Source organism: Filicampus tigris, chromosome 5 (assembly GCF_054856515.1).
Source record: "Filicampus tigris isolate MCC_2025a chromosome 5, RoL_Ftig_1.0, whole genome shotgun sequence".
In the NCBI taxonomy this organism is placed as follows: Eukaryota; Metazoa; Chordata; class Actinopteri; order Syngnathiformes; family Syngnathidae; genus Filicampus; species Filicampus tigris.
In genome coordinates, this window is record NC_141221.1 from 1,664,714 (window position 1) to 1,684,010 (window position 19,297).

Consider the following 19,297-nt stretch of genomic DNA (forward strand, 5'->3'; position numbering starts at 1 on the left):
CCGGGTCACCACCACGCCGACAAATGCCCGCCTCTGATACGTCGCCCCACTGCCTGGACCTGTTTTTCCTGGCCGCCGCTGTTTGGGGCTTTTGAGATGGTGGGAGAGGTCACGTTACAAAGTCATCACCTCGGCCGCCAGGATGGATGTTGCGGGTACGCGTCCAGCGTAAAGGGAAGGAGGTTCGGGGCCAAATTTGGGACTGGGGGATCCTTTCTGCCGAGCCGCATCAAAAGAGCAGTGGGGGGCGGGTGGGGGGAGATCCTGGGTTTCCGGACGTGAGCGGCGAGCTGACAGGCCGCAGTGGACGAACTGACAGCTCGGTTTGCAGTTTAGGCGCCGACGTCAATGACGCTTCGACCCCAAGAACACCTGCACGAAAAGGCGAACAAAGCGCTCCGTTCAGGTTTTGAAAGTACAGTTTGTGCGAAAAATAGAGCTGTTAATGCTTGTATTCTGAAAAAACTAACTTTTTTTTTTTTTTAGTCAAACTCAAAGTGTGTTTAGCACACTTATGAAATTGGCCAAAAATGACAGAATGTTATTCAAAAAAAAGTTTTCGTAGCCAGGGCAATCAACCAAAGAATATGTGTATGTAAAAGTAGTTTGCAAACTAATTAGAACTAGCACTACAAAAAAAAAAAAAAATTTAATCAAACTTTTTTGTAAAATTCTTTCGAATCGGGATGTTTGACGTTGCTGATGATTTCTAGTTTCTTTGAATTTAATAATCTTGCATAGTTAAGGCTTTGTAGAGCTTTTACATGTATGCAATAATAGATCAATTTGTGAGATGAGATGTGGTTGTTGTTCACAGTTGACTAGTTAGTTAGCCAGTCAGCTAGTTAGTTGAGTTTGCATGATAAGGCCTCAGCGACTCACTGTCACCTCTTGTGGAACAAAAATGAATTACAAAATGAAATGAAGACAAATCGTAGAGCTCCACTAGCATCCAACGTGGCGCTTGTAACCCACAATAAATTAATAAAACCACAATCTTTTTCGTCAATGAAAGTTCTGACTTTAGCTTCAGCGGAATCTTTTTTTTTTTTTTTTATGTTAATGTTTTGGTAAATGCAGCTCCGAATGTGCAATTTTACGCTCTTCCAGAGCAAGGAGTCGGCTCGCAAGCTGGTGGAGCACGGACACAAGGGCACTGTGCTGAGTCGGCAGGAATTTGAGCAGCGGAAAGCAGCCTTGGCATCGGCGGGCCGCTACCACCGGAACCGGACTACGTGAGTTTTACTCTCCCACGAGGCGTCGACCGCCTTGTGACTAACGCTCGGAAAACCGCCCGCGACATATCTGGAAGCGCTTACACGCTCTGAAATCTTTATGTGGCTGTGGCTGACTATTTGTGTGTGGCGGTGGATGCAGGAAGCTGCCGGGTATCAGTTTCCGCAACCGTTTCACTTCCAAATCCAGTTGCACGGCAGGAAACTTACAGTACAAAATGATTTTGACACAAATATCCCGAAACAATCTTGGACTGTGGGCCTTTTGTATGCCCAAACTGTTAGTTAGCTAGTTAGTTAGTTAGCTATCAGAATGCGCCAAAAACAACCTTTTGAAAAGTCAGATAAGTTTTTTTTCGCAGCCAGACAGCCAGTTAATCAGTCTGTTTGTTAGATAGTTAGCCAATAATTGAGTCAGTCAGTAAGCTGGATGACTGATTGGTTAGTTAGTTAGTTAGTTAGTTAGTTATGGTTTTGTTCAGTTAGTTAATTTTCCTTGTGATATGTGGTTAACAGTTTTTTAATTCAATCATTCAATAAGGTAGTCGGTCTATCATTTTAGTTAGTTAGTTAGTTAGCAGAATTATTTGAAGATGACATATTTAGATGTGGTTTTGTTCACTGTTAGAAAAAAAATTGCTAGTCACTCAATCAGTTAGTTGGGCTAGCTGTCTAGAAAAGAGAGATGTGGTTTGCAATTAGTTAACCATTAGATTTTTCCAAGGACTACAGCTTTTTGCGGCGTGAGATGCACATAGTCATTGAGTTAGTTAGTGCGCCTTCTCATCAAACATCGCAATTAAATGTGCACAAATTCCAGTCACGCAAAATCCACATCAAGGCCCTTTGTATACAAAAAGCATCTGAGAGTCATATCACGGCAACAGTTGTCCGCGTTCGTGCGAGTTGAAGCCGACATCCCCCACGATGCATTGCGTCTGATCCATGACTGTAATCAGGCTGATGAAGCGCCAGATGCTCGCGCTCGTCACAGGAAGTCAATTTATTGCTTCTTTAATCAGCGCGATGGTTTACAGCTGCACCTTAGCCATCAATTAGCCTTTAGCACGATTTGTTCAACGGGGTCCGCCGCGACGCACCTTTCCCGTGCCGTGACGCTCTCTCGCCAGTTTGTCACCATTGAACCAGCCAAAGACAACTGTGCACTTGTCGCGGACGCGTGTCACTGCTCGATTTTACTTTTATATTTTATATTACTTTCTAGTTTTTCTGTTTACAGTGCTGCAGATCACCGTTCGTCGCGTGCGTCTGCAGGCCGTTTCTCTTGGAATAAAACACTTAGGCCTATCCTATTGGAATGTTGGTCATGATGGTAGTACTTGGAGAGATAAGTCTTTTTCTTGGTGGTACTAAGAGAATTTGAGAAGCACTGCTTTTGAAAAAACTGGCACAATCCTTATGTTTGTCAATGTTATCGAGTACATCGATACCACTGTATACTCTAAATATACCCATAAATAATGATTTCCTAAAGGCCTTGTAAAGTGAAAATTAATAAAAAATCAAATAAATAATTGTAGGACCGATTAATCGGCAAGGCGATTTAATCGCTCAGTATTAGCTCTCTTAATTTTCTTTTAATCACATTAACACATTACAAAATAAGACAAAGAATGATATTCAAACAACACACACACACAAATTAAAAACGGGTCAATTCTTGCGTTATAAAGTTAAATAAAAACTAAAGGACAAAGTATTGTAAAAGAGTCAAATGTTTTTCCTGTAATTCATATGTTTATTGTTGGAATCTGTAAGGCAAATTATTTTATTAATTATATGGATTTTTTTTTTTTTTAATGGGCCAATTTATCGGTGATCAGAATTTTACCGGAATTGGCACCGGTGTAAAAAAATACATATTGGTCGGGCCCTAATGTCTTGTGAATTTGACATGCCGCCGATAGTCAAATTGGAATGGTTAAAAACAAAATGGTCAAGTGTGGGAAATGAGGCTTCAAAATTGTGAAAAATCGAGCCGTTTGCTCTGAATGCACTGAAACCACACCCCGCTCCGCTTTCAAATACCGTTTATGAAAAAAATGGATGCTAGTTCGTCGAGCATCTGTCTTATGCCTACACTACTGTAAGTGCATGTTTGAGCTGTGGAAATTCATCAACTCATTGACAACGAGGCACTCTAAAGCAGCCGCACCAGCGCACCAAGTCCACACGCTGGCTGTCAAGTCAGGATTTTTTTTTTTTTGCTACTTGTCCCGTTCATTCCCCGCCTCACGCTTCCGCCTTCCTCACGGTGGCGTGCGGGCACTCACGGCTGACAACAAGGCACTCTAAAAAGTGGCCACACCAGCGACTTTGGTGCCGTTTACCAGGAATAACTGCTGTTTTTTTCATTGTCCTTCCAGCAACGCTGCCTCGCAGCACCTGCCAAGTGGATCACTAAGCACTCCAACACAAAGACAACTTTTTTCCTGACGGATCTGCGCGTCCGCGTTGTTGTTGTTGTAAAGCGTTTTGCACCTGCGAACACCAAAGCCCAAACACCCCGACCCCCCCCCCACCCCACCCCACCCCCCTCCTCCTCGCCCTCCTCCGCCCTGCTGTTCGGGGAACATCTTTCACCTTCCAGCCTGGTGTCTTTTCTCACCATTCTGTCACAGTTTTTTCTTTCTCCTCCCCCTCCTCCTCCTCCCTTTCCATCCATCGTGCTCTCCCGGAGACCTTTAGTGCCTGCAGGTGTATAAATAGAGCTGTTTTCAATTAAGCCGGCCCGTAGCGTGCATCTGATCAATGCGTGCGCGCCCCCTCCCTCCCTCTTTTTACCCCTGCACCTGTGGTAATAAAATACGCGGGGGAGTGGAGACGTTGCCCCGCCGTTGGCCCGGCTCTGCTCTCCTCTCCGCTCAAGGACGACGCGCTTTTTTTTTTTTTTTTTTTTTTTTTCCTCGCACGCTAAAGAAAGGAGGAGGAAGAAGAAGAAGAAAAAAGACAAAACAAAGAAGCTTCCAGTGCAGTGAAATTCAATAGCAGGGAATGAATGGGATGCTTAATCGTCGTTGTGTGCTTATTTGGTTAGCAAAAAAAAGAGGTGGGCTGCGACGGGAATCCACTGTTTCGATTCGGGATGTCAGCCCGAAATGGAGCCGGAATTAAATAAATAGCAGGGACTTTTTATCCAGGCACGTTCAACCTGGAGACCACCTAGCGTGACAGACGTTTCGCATTTCTTGCCCAGTAGCTTTTTTTGCTGCGTCACGGAAATTGAGTACAGCAGGCCGCTACATGGGATCGCATATTCACGTCTTTAGACAAGTCACTATAAACAATTCTATGGTGTCCACACCATAAAATGACTACAGAGAAGGGTGACAGCAGAGCCGTCATTTCTTTTGTTTTGGAGGAATGTTCAACACTGACAACAATTCTAGTGAAGGGTTTTAAATGAGGATTTCAAACCAGGTTAGGGTTTTAAACAAGAATTAGTGTTTCAAATGATTTGAGGTGAAGGTTTCAAAATAGGGCTTCAAGTCAGGGTTAGGGTTTCAAGCCTGAGCTGGAGTTTCAAACACGGTTCAAGGTAGGGGTGAGCTAGTACCGATAGCAGCAATCGGTATCGGGCTGAAAACGGCCTTATTTTAAGGTATCGGGTCCACGTGGAGGCTGCAGATACCAGCCACCGATACTTGAGGCCCAAAAAAATCTGACATGGGGTAAGTCCTCCTCGGCAGAAAGAAAGATCCTTGATCGAGGTTCAAACAAGGGTTAGAGTTTCAAAGTAGGGTTTCAAGTCAGGCTCATTGTTTCAAATTAGGGTTTTAACCAAGGGTGATGCTTTGAAATTAGGGTCGAGACAAGTATTAAGATTTCAAATGAGTGTTGACCGAGTTTGGTTTTAAAGCTAGCTAACTAACCTAGCCTAACTTTAGTTTCAAGCTAGGTTCAAGATAGGGTTAGGGTGTCAGGTTTGGTTATGAAGTCTGGGATCGAGTTTCAAATAAGGGTTAGGGTTTCAAGCTAATGTGAAGTTAGGATTTCATGCCAGGGTTAGAGTTAGAAGTTTCATATTAGGCTTTCAAACTAGAGTTGGGGTATGAAATTAGCCAGACTGCCACTTGACTAACGTGAGCCCATCCCTCTTTTGTAGGCTAGCTAGCGTGGCGTGGTTTCTAAGGTTTCCATCACGACTCGCCCGTGAGTCCAAACCGCAGGCAAGCTCCTTTGTCCGCTTTTCGTTTTCTTTCCATCCGCCTACAGAATTCCGTCTCTCTCCCATTCACCAGCATTCGTCGTGCCAAGCAAAAGCAGCGGCGTGAACACGCGCCGCCTGCACGTTAAGCGGCCACCAGCGTGGCTGACGTGACTGACAAGATGTTTCTGGCTTGTGGGCTCTGCTTGGTTTTTGGGTTTCATTCCATGGTTGATTGGTTGCTCGGTCCAGCTTTTTAATTGGTTTGGTTGCTTGGATGTGTACTTTGGTTATCTGGCTGGTTGTTTCGTTAAGATTTTATTTGGATGGTTTGGTTTTGGTTGAATACTTAGTTGTTTGGCTCTTTTGAAGCGTTTTTTTCATTCCAGATGCATCGCACATTTTGAACGTGTAGATCAAATGATGCTTTTGCGCCAAACATCATTGCGTATTGCGTTTGTGGATGGCTGCAGAACCACACTAGTGCACAGAGACAAGCATGGTAGCAATTTGTAAAAAATCAAATTGAATCGAAAATCGGAAACTGAAAATGGAATCGAATCGGCTCTTGAGTGAATCGTTACATCCCCAGTTGGTTGTGGGGGGTTTTGGTTACTTTTTGGTTAGCTGCATGACCAGGCTTCAAGCAGCATGGGGCGGGTAGGAAAGGAGAAGCAACAGTAAAACAGGCCCTGGTGTAATCCGTCCAGCTTTCCTCCACAGCAATGCCTCTGGGGAAGCGGTCCTCCTTAAATCCTGTCCCAGTCGGTCGATGCGGAATCTTTACAGCCTCACCACCTATAGAGGAGCCGGAGGGGCGGGGGGAGAAGTGGCAGTAAAACAGGCACTGGTGTAATTAGTCCAGTTTTCTGTGGAAGTCAAGTTGTAATCGTTACGTCCTCGACACAAAGTCCCAATTGTGAGCCGCAAAATATTCCGTCGGGTTCAACTGGAGCTGCTCCACTCCAATCTGCAGCAGGTCTGAAAATCTGTCACAGCTCCCGAAGCCGATTCCTCATGATTGACAAGACCATGTTGAATGGTCGGCAAGATTGTTCCATCTGTGTTTCTTCAAGGTTCTTTGTCATGTTTCCACTTGTCCTTCTCCATTTCTTCTCCCCCTCCTTTTCTGTAGTGATTTAGCAGGGATTATTTTTATGGCTCTCAAATCCTTCTGCCTCCTAAATCAGCAGAATCCAAAGCCCCGCGCGCCCCCGCAACCCCGCGCCGGGCTCAGTGGTCTGGATGAAGGGCAGGAAGCGGTTTCCACATCTTTATAACGGACGAGCGGCTCGCGGCCTCTTCTGCGTTTTGTCTTTCAAGTGCTGCCGATGGCGTATGACTGATTGACGCCGTGTGTAATTATTGCCACCTTGTTGTTTTATTGGTTTCCAAGTGTTGGCGTTTGGGCGCAAAGGAGTGGGGGTGACCGCCAATAAAAGAGAGCTTTTTGTTTTAATCAGGCTCTAAATGAAATCATGTGTGTCGGCAGATAACGAGCTGACGAAGAGCAAAACCGCAAAGATAACATCTGTGACGCAGCCTCCGCGTTGCCGTGGAGCCACGTCACTTTGTCACTTTGTCACTTTACACTTCAAGTCCTGACTTGAAAACACTCAAATCTGACGGCCTTTCGTTTGCTTTCTTCCCGTATTGTGCACCTGCCCTAAATCCTATTTGGTTCTTGAAAGCTCCCACAAAGACAAAACATCGAATATCTCATCAAATCTCAAGAAATGTGTACTTTTGAAGTTGTTCTTTTTTGTCTTAAAAGCACAATTGTTCAACGCCAGAGCAAGAAAACTGTTGATTGGATGATCGGACGGTGTTGATTGGACGGTTTGTTTTGGTGTATGATTTTGGTCGTTTGGTTGCTTGCTTGCTTGGTCGGTAGGGACGTAACCGATTCACTGAAGCCCCGATTCGATTCGATTTCCAGTTCCCGATTTTCGACTTGATCCGATTTTTAAAAAATTCACTACCACGCTTGTCTCTCTTGCGCTAGTGTGGTGCTGCAGCCATCCACAACAATGATGTTTGGCACAAGCGCGTAATTTGACCTGCAACCTTCAAAATGTTGCATGCATCTGGAATGGAAAAAAATGTAAAGGCTGTGAGTGATGGGATGTCAGAGTTCGATTCGTCTCGATTCAAATCAATTAATCGGTTTGAATCTATGTTTAATTGATTTTCCATTCATCGTTACACCGCTGTTGGTTGGATATTCTGATTTGATTGCTTTGGGTGGTTGCATTTTCTGATTGGTTTGGTTTGGTTGCTTTTACTTGGATGTTGTTGTGATCGATTGGTTGGTATTGTTGGATCAGATTGCGTTGATTGGACCGTTTGTTTTATTGGATGCTTGGCAATTTGATCGCGTTTGTTGATTGGTTGGGTAGTTTGCTGATTTGTTTGTTTAGTGGTTGGTTGGATCAAATGGTGCTTAATTGGACCGCTAGTTTTGTTGGGTAGTTTGGCCATTTGGTTGATTTTGTTGATTGGTTGGTCAGTTAGTTATTTTTATTTCTTGATCCGTTGGTTGGTAGCTTGATTGTTTGGATCAGAACTTGGCTAGTTTAGTTGGTTGGATATTGACTGGACATTTTATTTTGTTGGGTGGTCTGGCCATTTGGTTGGTTTTGTCGGTGGGTTGGTCGGTTGCTTAATTTGATTCGAGCTTGATTGTTTGGATCAGAACTTGGCTGGTTCGGTTGGTTGATTTGGTTGTCTGATTTACAAAGTCAAATGTATTTTTGTTTGTCTTTCATTTTCTTGTCAGTGTTGAGACAAAATGGACGCTGCGTACACCTGCTCAAAATCAGATTTGTTTCTTCAAAAATATTCAGATCAAAGAACTCAAAAGGAGAGATCAAAGAAACGCTCTGAAGTTGTTCCAGTCCGACGAGCACTGTTGTTGATATGTCAGCGCTGGAAGCCCGGGGCCTCACTTGCCGACACAACTTCCTGCCCAAGCCATGTGACTTGTCAAAAATAAATGTCAGGGTCAGGTTTTCAGGTTTAAGGTTTTATAAGAGAGTTCAGTGTTTCAAGTAAGGCTAATGAACCCAAAGTCAGGATTTTTAAAAAAAGTCAGTTTTCAATTTAGTTCTGAGCTTGGGATATCGTTTTAAACAAAAGTTGTGTTAGTGTTTGAAATTAGTGTTAGGTAGTCCACAGAGAACAGAACATAAGTCATCTACTTGATTAATTCTGACATTGTACATCGGTTGAAAACTCTCACTAGCGACTAGTACTGCACAATATATATCGGCCAATGCAATCTGCATATCGCAAAAGACATGCAATAATTTTCTTAAGCAATTGTATGCTTTTATCTGAATTTGACCAGTCAGATGCACACTGGAATGTGCATTGCCACCCAATATTTGGACATTATCTGGGGGAATTACAATTAATAATGAGCTAAGAACACATTGAGCTTGCTTATTTTTCCGCATGAAAAAGATGTACGATACTTCTTTCATTAGATAATAAAAATGTCATTTCTTTAGGTAGATGCTAAATATCGCAATAAAATCGATATCTCTATAGTCACCACCCGTACCGCATGTTTTTTCCAATATGGTGCAGCCGTCCAGGTGACACCAACAGGCCTCAAGGTGAACAGCAGCGGCCCACTTGTGGGACATCTTGCAGATGGTGTTGACGTCAGCTGCTTTCCCTCCCCTCTCGTAATAATTTCACGGGCCATCTGCTTTGACGGCATAGCGGTGCAAGCTAATTAGCAAGTCGTTAGCCGCTAATAATGCTAATAACAACGAAGCGAGGCTAAATGAGGCTAAAAAAGAGAAGAAGAAAAACAGGGTGTTTAGCTCCACTGACGTTCACTGGCCATGACTTTATAAGTGTGTGTGTTTGTGGGTAACTGTGTACCCCCCGGCGCCCCCACCACCTTGCCTCCTCAACACCTGTGTTTACTTTGGGGCCGCCGGACCACCACCCGGCGCACCCCCACCCTCCCCCCGTGTGACCCACAAGAAGATGGCGTGCGCGTGCAGCCAGCAACTATGTGCTACCACTGCACTTTTTTTTTCTTTTTTTTAAAACCAGCCTGAGACTCGCAACATACAAATAAATCTCAAACAAGTGATTTTTATTTTTGCGTTCTTTTTAAGCCCCATAAATGTACTGAAGTTGAATATAAAGTTGGGTATTGCCGATATTGTGGTACCAAGTGCATGTCTCTATCTATTACGGTTCTTGAAATACAGCAGATTTTTTTAAAGGAGACTCAGGAGAGCAAAAAGTGGATTCATGAGCCATCATTTTGAAAATACTGAATTTCTATTTTACATTCAATGTATTCATTATTGAACTTTTCCCAGTAAGCGTAATGAAAATCATCTGTCAGGGTCAAACTATGGCCAATGTAGAACCACGAGTACGGTAAATCATTGTAAAGATAAACAAACAACCAAAATCACGGAAATATTGTGGTCATATACTGTGTGTGTCAAAAATACCAATAATCAATATAATCAACCACTTGGCATACTAAACAAGTTGAAATTGCATAAGTCGATGTAGGGAATGCAGCTCACCTTCCACCTAGTTTAGCTGTAGCACGCGTGCAGAAAACATACACGTCGCCATGTCATGATCGCAAACATGCAATTGTTGGCTTGTAAACTTTTGCTTTGAGTCAGCAACCGCATGCTGCGACACCTGCTTAAGTTTCCAAAGAGGAGAATTGATCAAGTGCTAACCTGCTAACTGCTTTTTCCAGGACGCTGGCGAGCTCGGGATGTGGCATCCAGGACAACTTCCTCAGGGAGCTAGCCCAGCGTGAGGAAGCCAACCGTACTGGGAAAATGACAGTGAGTGCATTCATGTTATTATTGTCTCCTGGAGTTTTTTTGGGGACGGGGATTAACTTTTGACAGTTTCAACGATGGAGCTCTGAATTGTTGAGGTAGTGTATTTCACCATTTCAGTTTTCCAGAGTTTTTGGGGAGGAGGGCGTGGCTAAAATGGCGCCCTGTGACGCAGTTTCCTGTCGCCATGTTGACTTTGGTTCAACACGCATGTGCAAGGTTCAAGCTATGTTCCAATAGCCTACGTAGCCTCAGTGCTAACTAGTGCAAGCTTGGCGTTGGAATGTGTTGGTGAGGAGGTGGCGTCACTTCGCGGTCGCAAACTTCCCGTCCCGTTAAAGGAAGTGCTTGCGGCGCGCCGCTTCCGGTGCGCCGCTCGGGATGTCCGGGACACGTCCAAGTGGAGGAAAAGCCCCGGACGGAATGTCGGGCACGAGAGGCGGGGGAGTCGCATATTTAGAGGTGGCCAGTAACAACATTGGAAAGCTGCTGTTGGGACAAGGACGAGCCGCGGGACATTGGAGGTCGCCTGCCACTTATTGGTGCGCGCCGCACATTCCGGAAACATTCCCGGGTGGCGGGAGATTTCCTGACGCAAGTCGAGCGTAGCTGTTAACTCAGCAAGTGAGATTTCCTTTTTGGCCTGGATGATTTTTCCTTTTCTATTCTGCAAGGTGATTTTTTTTTTTTTGTATTATCTATATCTCTTTTATTATTTGTCTGCATGGATTAATTTTTCCCCCAAGGTGGCAGCTACCACAGACTTTTTCTGACTGTGTGGATTTTTTTTTTTCAATTTCTAGTCCAGCTGGTGATAAACAAACATATTTGACTATTTCCAGTTCTTCATTTTTATTGTGCAAGCTGGTATTTTTCACAAACTTCTTTGGACTGTATGGATCATTTCAATATGTTTTTCCATTTCTGTTGTGCAAGGAGCTTTTTTGACAGTGTTTTTTTTTTTTTTTTGACAGTTACCACAGACCTTTTTTGACTGTGTGAATTGATTTAATTTTTTGCGTCCATTTTACTCTGTGCCAGGTGTGTGTTTTGACGGAGTGGATTATTTCTAGTAATTTTTTTCCATTTTTCTTGTGTAAAGTGGCGATTACCTCAGACCTTTTTTGACTGTGTGGATTCTCTTTCAGTGTTGTTTTTAACTTATTTCTGTTGCACAAGGCAGCTGATATTGTGTGACTTGTAAATTGTTGCACATTGTTTTACTCTATGCATTATTGCTACTCTGTGTGTTTATTTCTATTTCTATTTTCTAACTCAGTGGCTCATTTGTAGTGGTTGTTTGTTTCCATTGGACAAGCTGTCGTTCATAGACTTTTTTTTTTCCCCAGGGCTCCACGACACCTCTGGGCAAAACATCGCTTCACGAGCGTATGAAAACAAGCAAAATATTGCAATGTACTTATTTGTTCACTAATGTCCATCACAAAACGTACTTTCTGCTATCTACTACGACACATACGCTTTTAATACCGTAGTTATACATACTCTGTTCGACTGTCTGGTGCCGAAACTTTTCAGATTTCCAACGAGTTGGCATTTCTCGCCCTCATAATCGAAGTGAGAGGCCGAGATTCACCCCCTAACCTATATCTTCTACTCAAAAACGGTGCTGATCTCTACTCCAAAGCGATGCACCGCCGCCATCTACAGTGATCTGTTAGCCACTACAGCGCTTTTACAAACTGAAGTTCGTCAAACATATATGTTGACATGGTCTGTGAGGGCTCTTTATTCCCCGTGTCGCTCTCCCTGGAAATGTCATCAGCGAGCCGTCTGGAAGCACTTGAGCCGGGCTGCTTATCTCCGTGCGCGGCGTTCCCGCTCACACATTCCAGCTCCTCATCTCCAACTTCCCCGGCGGCCTAATGCGCTACCAAACACACACGCTCACTTTTTCCACCATTTTTCACACGGCAGCGGCGGCGGCGACACAACTGCGGCTGTTCCAAACGAATGAGATTGTTTGCACGGGGCTGCTGTAAACTTGGCCGTCCGTCTGTTGGGCGAGCAAGTCGAGTGGTCGCTTCGTCCGTCACAATGGAAGGAGAAGCAGCCTCCATTTTAGGGCCCACAGACGATGACTTTGGTCATCTTGTCACCTGGAGTGGTGCCAATGCAAAATAGTTGTCCTTATTCATTTGTATAATTTTCTATTTTTTTATTATCTTTTACTGTCATTGTGTTTCATTTATTTATTAGCTTTTTTTTTTACCATTTTCTATTTACATTTTTTTAAGAATGTTCTTTTTTCCACCATTTTTTTACGCTTTTCTTTGGTTTTCAATGTTTTAAAAAAATTGTTTTTATTTTTTACTATTTTCAGTTTTCATTTTTGTGTTTTCTTGTTCACTTCTTACATCACTTTTTGACACGAACATTTTATATGCTTTTTTTTTCACAATTTACTTTTTATAAAATTACATTAAATTATTTTTTGTTGAAATTTTGTAGATTTTTTTTGTTTTTTGTTATTTCACGATTTTGTTTTAATTTTTTCAAATCAGTTTATTTTCTTTTTAATTTTTTTTTTTTTTTTTTTTTAAGCAATTTTCCTTTCAATTTTTACATGTCACTCGTAGCGGGTGCCGTAAACTCCAACCGGCGAGCGTGTCTAGTGTCCAGTCCATCCGTCACTCTCGGGACTGACAGAGCCAGATGAAGCCTCCATTCGAGTGTCCACAAAGGACGACTTTGAGGCACAATGATTGTCTTTCCTCGCAGCAGAGGACATTTCCATTGTGCCGCTTCGTGTCATTCGTCATGCTTTTGTCCCGCCGTCTTTCAACAAGCTGGCTTGAAATTACACCTGTCAGTTCACCTGTCGCCCCAGTGCAGCCCCCCCTCCTGCCTCTTCCACCTCCTCCGTAAAAGCTTCATACAAACACAGCCACTTGATATTAATGGCATGTCATCTGTAATGTACATCTTTACATCCAATTTAATGGTCTATCATGACGTACACATGAAGATTCTATGGTCATATTTTGGGCTTTGACATGTAGCGTAATTATGGTCTCTGGTCACTATAGTATGCACCATTGTTATCGTCGATGATCTGTAATGTACATTTATGCATCATATTCAATGGTGCGTAGTCTTATGCACACATTGACATCATATTTGATGCTCTTTGGTCTCTACTGTTTTGACTCGCACACAAACAAAAGCTGCACCTGGAAAGCATCGGTTTTATTTGCACAAGAGGTGAATTTAAAAAAAAAAAAGTATCTATAAACCACACACACATATACATTTAAACATTTAAACTCTTCTTAAATCAATTCAGGTCGCACCTGCACAGGGTGCCCGAGGGGGTGTTCATTGTTATCGGGGGGTCGGGGGGTGCGCGTGTGAAACTGAAGGTGTGCTCGCCTCCCAGCAGGACAGAGCAACACATTCAAAGCTGGTTAGGCTTCACTGAATAGCCTCAGTAAAGTCTAGTCAACACATGTAAATTGAGCCGAAAATGGCTGCCTTTCTATGGCTTCTTGAGACTTTTTTTGCGGGTCTCCTCATGACAGACTTGCGCACCAAACTTCTTGTGGCTTAGTCCAACGGGCTTTGGGGGTTGCATTTTCAAATCTGTGATTTTCTCTGAAAAACACAAATAACAGCTCAGCTTCAAACCAAAATGACACATCTGTGTTTATTGGGGCCAGGCTTCTTGATGCTTTTTTTGTGAGGGGCTCTACACAAAGTGAATTTTTTGTCTTAGAAGAGCCCCTGGAGAGGACTAAAAATGAATCGAAAATGGCAATTTCAAATAAAAATGGCAGACTTCTTGGGCTGAGCTTTTTGAGACTTTTATTCCAACAAAATTCATCTAGTCAAGTAAGACTGGATTCTGGGGCTGAATTTTAAAAAAGTTGTCTCTGAGCAGTTTCTCATCCAAGGACCACTGAAAAGGCTTCCTGTGGGTTTTATGGCATGGTTTCTTGACAATTTTTTGTGCGGCAACTTTCCTTTCATGTTGCTAAATGAAACTGGCATCAGAGGCTGAATTTTCTCTTGGTTGAAGTCAACTTTGTAGGACACCTGGAAACTAAAATGTCAGCTTTGAACCAAAATAACAGACTATGTGCATCTTTTGGGCGTGGCTTCTTGAGACTTTATTTTAGATGTAAAGACCTGCCTACCAAATTTCGTGTTGCTAAATGAAACTGGCATCAGGGGATGAATTTTCTGAAAATCCTGCTTAGTGCTACCAAGCCAATTTTCCTGTGGTTAAAATTTAGTTTAGCTTTGTCCACGATCTTGTTTTGCTCGGACCGTTGACCATTGGAGTGGGTTTTTTTTGTTGTTGTTTTTTTATCTCCTGTTGAGGAATTTGTCAGCCGGGCATGCACAGCGCGTCCCTTGCCCTGAGGGGACGCGGCGCATAAAGGAAGTGTTTGTCTTAGGGGGAGGTTGTGCGCCCGGCGGCCAGTCGTGTATTGATAAGCTCCTGTCACTATAGATAATAAGCTGCTCGCTCATGCGGCCCGCAGATCAAGTGTAGCATTGAAATTAAAGAGGAATTCCCAGCGCTATTGCATTACACGCCCCTCCGTGTGCGTGTGTGCGTGTGTGTGTGTGTGCGTGTGTCCTTTGTGGTGGCCACGGGCAGTAAAAAAAACAACAATGGCAAGTTTGATTTCAAAGGCAAAAAGGTGCAGGGCTATCATGTGACCTTGACTTGAATTGCATTGAGGAGTCATCCTGGAGGGGGCGGGAGCGAAATATAGTGGGATCCAAATATTTTTCAATTTATCATAACTTTCATTTTTCATTAAAAAAATATTTTAAGAAAATTATATTTTCGTTTTTCTAGATTTCTTTTTTTAAGGGTTTTTACTTTGCATTTCTTTGATTTGAATTTTTTGTGTTTTTACTTTTGGAAAAAATGATTCTTTTTGTTTCCAAGTAATTATGCTATTTTAATCAGAATACATATTTTTTTAGAATGTTCTTTTGTTTCCGTTTTTATTTTACTTGATGTTTTTTAGAATAGCTATTTTTTTAACATTTTAGTTGATTATTTTTTTAAATTTTAATTTAAAAAGTTAAGTGTGTTTTTGTGGGAGGGACGTAGAAATAATACAAGATTATAGTCATAATTTTATGAGGTAATTTTTTAAATACTATTAAAATAAAATATTTAAAAGCATAATACTGTGATTAAAATCACATTTTTGGAGTAATCCCAGTAAGTAATGTTGCAAGAATAAAGTAGTATTATCTCTCTAGTAAAAGTACAGCATTACAAGAGTAAAGTAGTCATTTTTTTCAAGACAAATGTTGTAATACTTTGAGATTAAAGTAGTCATTTTTATGGAAAAAGTCACAATAATGGAAGACTCAAGTCATCATTTTGGGGGAAAAAATTGCAATGAGGTCAAATTCAAGGTCGCATTTTTCAAGGCAAAAAGTCCAAAAGAAATGAAAAGATTTAAAGACGAAGTCGACCCAAACAATTTTTTTTCAAGAATGTGTTCTATGCAAGCCCACTAGTTGAAACAAGGCATTCTGATCATTTTTTTTCACCATCTCAGGAGGCGGCTATTTAGTCACTTCTGTCCACTGGAAATGACATCGCAGTTGCTCAACGCTCAAATAACGACCAATCACAGCTCACCTATTTTCTGAAGCTGAGCCGTGATTGGTGGTTACCCGAGCCCCGAGCAGTTGTGATGTCATTTTCAAAATGGCCGCCCCTTGAGATGGCTGAAAAGGGGTGGAATAACTCTTATTCCACAAACGCAATATCTATCAGAATGCCCTGTTTCATCTAGTGGGCCTGCATAGAACATATTCTTGAAAAAAAAAATGTTTGGGTTGACTTCCGCTTTAAGTTAGGACGTATGTATTGAATTAATGACTGTAACATGACTGCTGCAATCCTTTCCTGTACTGTACAGTGAATACAGGTGTTCTGATGGCCACAATTTGACCATGGATTGAATTATTTCCATTTCCATGATGTCCCACAGGGGGGGAAACCCCAAAAAAGTGTTCCGTGATTGTGGATCGCGTGTTTCCACCTTGAGGGATTTCACTCGACTTGACATGTGTCTGGCCACCAAGTTCAGGTATCCTCAGGACAGGAAGTGCAAATGAATGTTTTTTTGGGTGGAACGTTTTCCCCGCTCGGACGCATCATTGTCGCGTGCAGATGTAATCTTGGAGCCTCCGCCGCTGCAATCCATCATCATTGAGCCTCTTGTTATCTTTAGCCTTCACGTTCACTTGCATTCACGTTCATTGCTTCGACGGATTAGCATCTGCCGCTAAAGGCGGTGGTGCTAATCTCATCGTTTTTTTGAGATTTGGGTGCCACTTTGCGATCCTTGACGCACCGCTTTACGCTCCTCGGCATGCCACTTGCCGTTCCTCGATGAGGCCTCTCACTCATTATGCGCTCCTTCCCGGGCGTGACCCTTTGACCTCTTGAGTGACACTGATTGAACAGATTTTTCCAGTTTTTTTTTTCTATGGGGAATGATTGTTTTGAATGCTAAGTATAATTAAGAGTTGATGTGCATAATAGATGACAGCGGAAAAAAAAAAAAGCCTGAATGGAGGAATGTCTTTTATTTATCAGCGGAGCGAAACCATCTGCCTCGCGGCCACATGTTAGCATTCATGACGGTGACCAGCAAACACGCCGGGAATCTGAAAGCTAAACCATTAGCTCAAATCTTTGGTATTCCAGCACAAGTGCACCCACGTTCACCTGCCAACGTCAGTAGCAGGTGTGTGCGTGCAGGCGTGTGCGTGCAGGCATGTGTGTTATGAGTGTGTGTGTTTTGAGTGAGGTGAGTGTTAAGAGCGTGTGTGCGTTTTAAGTGAGATGAGTGTAGTGTTTGTGTGTGTGTGTGTGTGTGTGTGTGTGTGTGTGTGTGTGTGTGTGTTTTGAATGAGCGAACTGGGTGAGAGCGTTTTCGTGTGTGTGTGTGTGTGTGTGTGTGTGTTTTAAGTGAGGTGAGTGTGTGGGTGTGTGTTTGTTTCAACTGAGATGAATGTGAGTGTGTGTTTTGTGTGAAGAATGTGTGAGAGTGTGTTTGTGTGTTGCAGTGAGATGAGTGTGTGTGTCTCTTGAGTGAGATATGCGTGTGCTTTGTGTGAAGAAAGTGTGAGATTGTATTTGTTTTGAGTAAGGTAAGTGTGTGTGTGTGTGTGTATTTAATGAGATGAGTATGTATGTGAGGTGTGTGTTTTGAGTAAAGGTTGCGTGTGTGTGAGAGTGTGTGTGTTTCAAGTGAGGTGAGTGAGTGTGTGTGTCTTGAAGTGAGTATCTGGTGTGTTTTTTTTGTGCGATTGTGTGTATTTGTTTGGAGAAATGTAAGTGTGTGAGAGCTGCGTGTGTGTGTGTGTGTTTTTCGAGTGAGATAAGTAAGTGTGTTTTTTTAGTGAAATGAGCGTATGAGTGTGTATTTTAAGTGAAGCGAGTGTGTGTGTGTGTTTTCAGTGAGAAGAGTGTGTGAGTGTGTCTTGAGTGAGGTGAGTATGTGTGAGCGTGGTTTTGAGTGGTTTGAGTGTGTGAGACAGCGTGTGTGTTTACATGTGCGTTGGGAGTGAGTGAGTGTTTAAGAGAGAGCGGTGCTGTGCACTATTTACTCAGGTGGAATAATACACTCCAGTGCGTGTGCGTGCGGTGATAAAACAAAAGAGGATTCCCAAGAATGCACTCCATATGTTGTCCACAGCGAATCAGCGGCGGCTCAGGTGGCAGATTGGATCTCAATGTTTTCACCCCAAATGGATTCCTTCATGAGAGTGGACTGCCTTAGCCGGCAGAGACTCAAGCACAGGCCATGCTAGAGCGACACCGGGCTAAAACACAGCTAAGAGAGGCTAACAAAGGCTGAGACATCACTAAGAGAAGCTAACATAGGTTACAACACATGGGCTTCAACACATTTATAAGACTCTTAACATTGATTATACTACAGTTAAGGGAAGCTAGCATAATATGCTAAAACAGACAGTTGGTTTGTGTTCTGCACGTGCTGGTCTGGCCTTGATGATGCCATGAAAGACTTCCTGCCGAGAAACATTGTCCAGATTTATTGACACACTCATACGAACGCGTTGCTCGTCGGCGATCACGTCTGGCCACAACGTTTGACTTCTTCAACCCTTGACCTTCAAAATCCATCACAACAATATCTGTATTTTTAGCCCATGTTATCTATTGTTAGCTTTAAGATGTGTTTAGCCTGTTAGCCTTTCTCTTTGTTTCGTGTGTTTTGTCTTGGTTGACCAAAGTTCATTAGTTAATTAGCCTTTGTTAGCCTGTGTTAGCTGTGGTTTTAGCCTCATATTCCCCACTTTTAGCATCGGCAAAGGTTGGCCTGGCCTCAGAAATGCTCTCGATGCGACGACTCACCAGACTCAATCGCTGGCACGGCGATGAGTGAGTCTGGATTTCCAGGCTAACGTTACAAAATCACTGTGGTTGCAAAGGGTAATAAATGGAACAAATAGAACAATGTTTGCTCATAAAAGGCTGGAGGCTCTATTAGACAATTAAAAAAAAGACAATGTACTATGTTCTGCCCCCCCAAAATCAGATTTTGTTATGACAAAGCTTGATTTTTGTTATATTGCGCTAGTTTATGGTCTAAAAAAGTATTTGATCACAAGATGAGTCAGTGTAAAGTCTAATTTGACCACAAAAAACACATTTCACTTTTCAAGATTATTTCCATTAAAATACTACATTTGATATGTGGTAGTTTTCTGTGTATTGAATCTGCCTTTAAAAAAAATGGTAATAGGTTAGTACACGTCATCGTTGAAAACAAAAATCAGTTTTGCCATTAAAACACTATTTATTCACAAAAAGGGTTTTATTTGACCGCACAAAATGTCACTATGAGCTTTGAAAGGCTCTCTTGTGTGATTTAAAAATGATTTGGGTTAGTCCCCACCCCTGATCAGGCTAGTTTCTGGAAGTAACGCCATATTTAGCCATTAAAACCATGTTTCTTCACAAAAAGTCTATATTAGATGACAAAAAAATCTATTTGTATTTGCTGTGTCGAGACTGCGTGTCC

The 19,297-nt window shown here is 42.6% G+C and overlaps 1 protein-coding gene across 2 annotated transcripts in view; it reads left to right on the top strand.

The window, feature by feature from the left end:
* Positions 1 to 19,297, top strand: part of cfap299 (cilia and flagella associated protein 299) — a 48,597-nt gene that overhangs the window by 871 nt on the left and 28,429 nt on the right. For both annotated transcript variants that reach the window (XM_086031514.1, XM_086031516.1), the window contains exons 2-3: positions 1,111 to 1,235; positions 10,151 to 10,241. In XM_086031514.1, the coding sequence (XP_085887640.1) occupies positions 1,111 to 1,235; positions 10,151 to 10,241 (216 nt within the window). The remainder of the gene's footprint in view (positions 1 to 1,110; positions 1,236 to 10,150; positions 10,242 to 19,297) is intronic.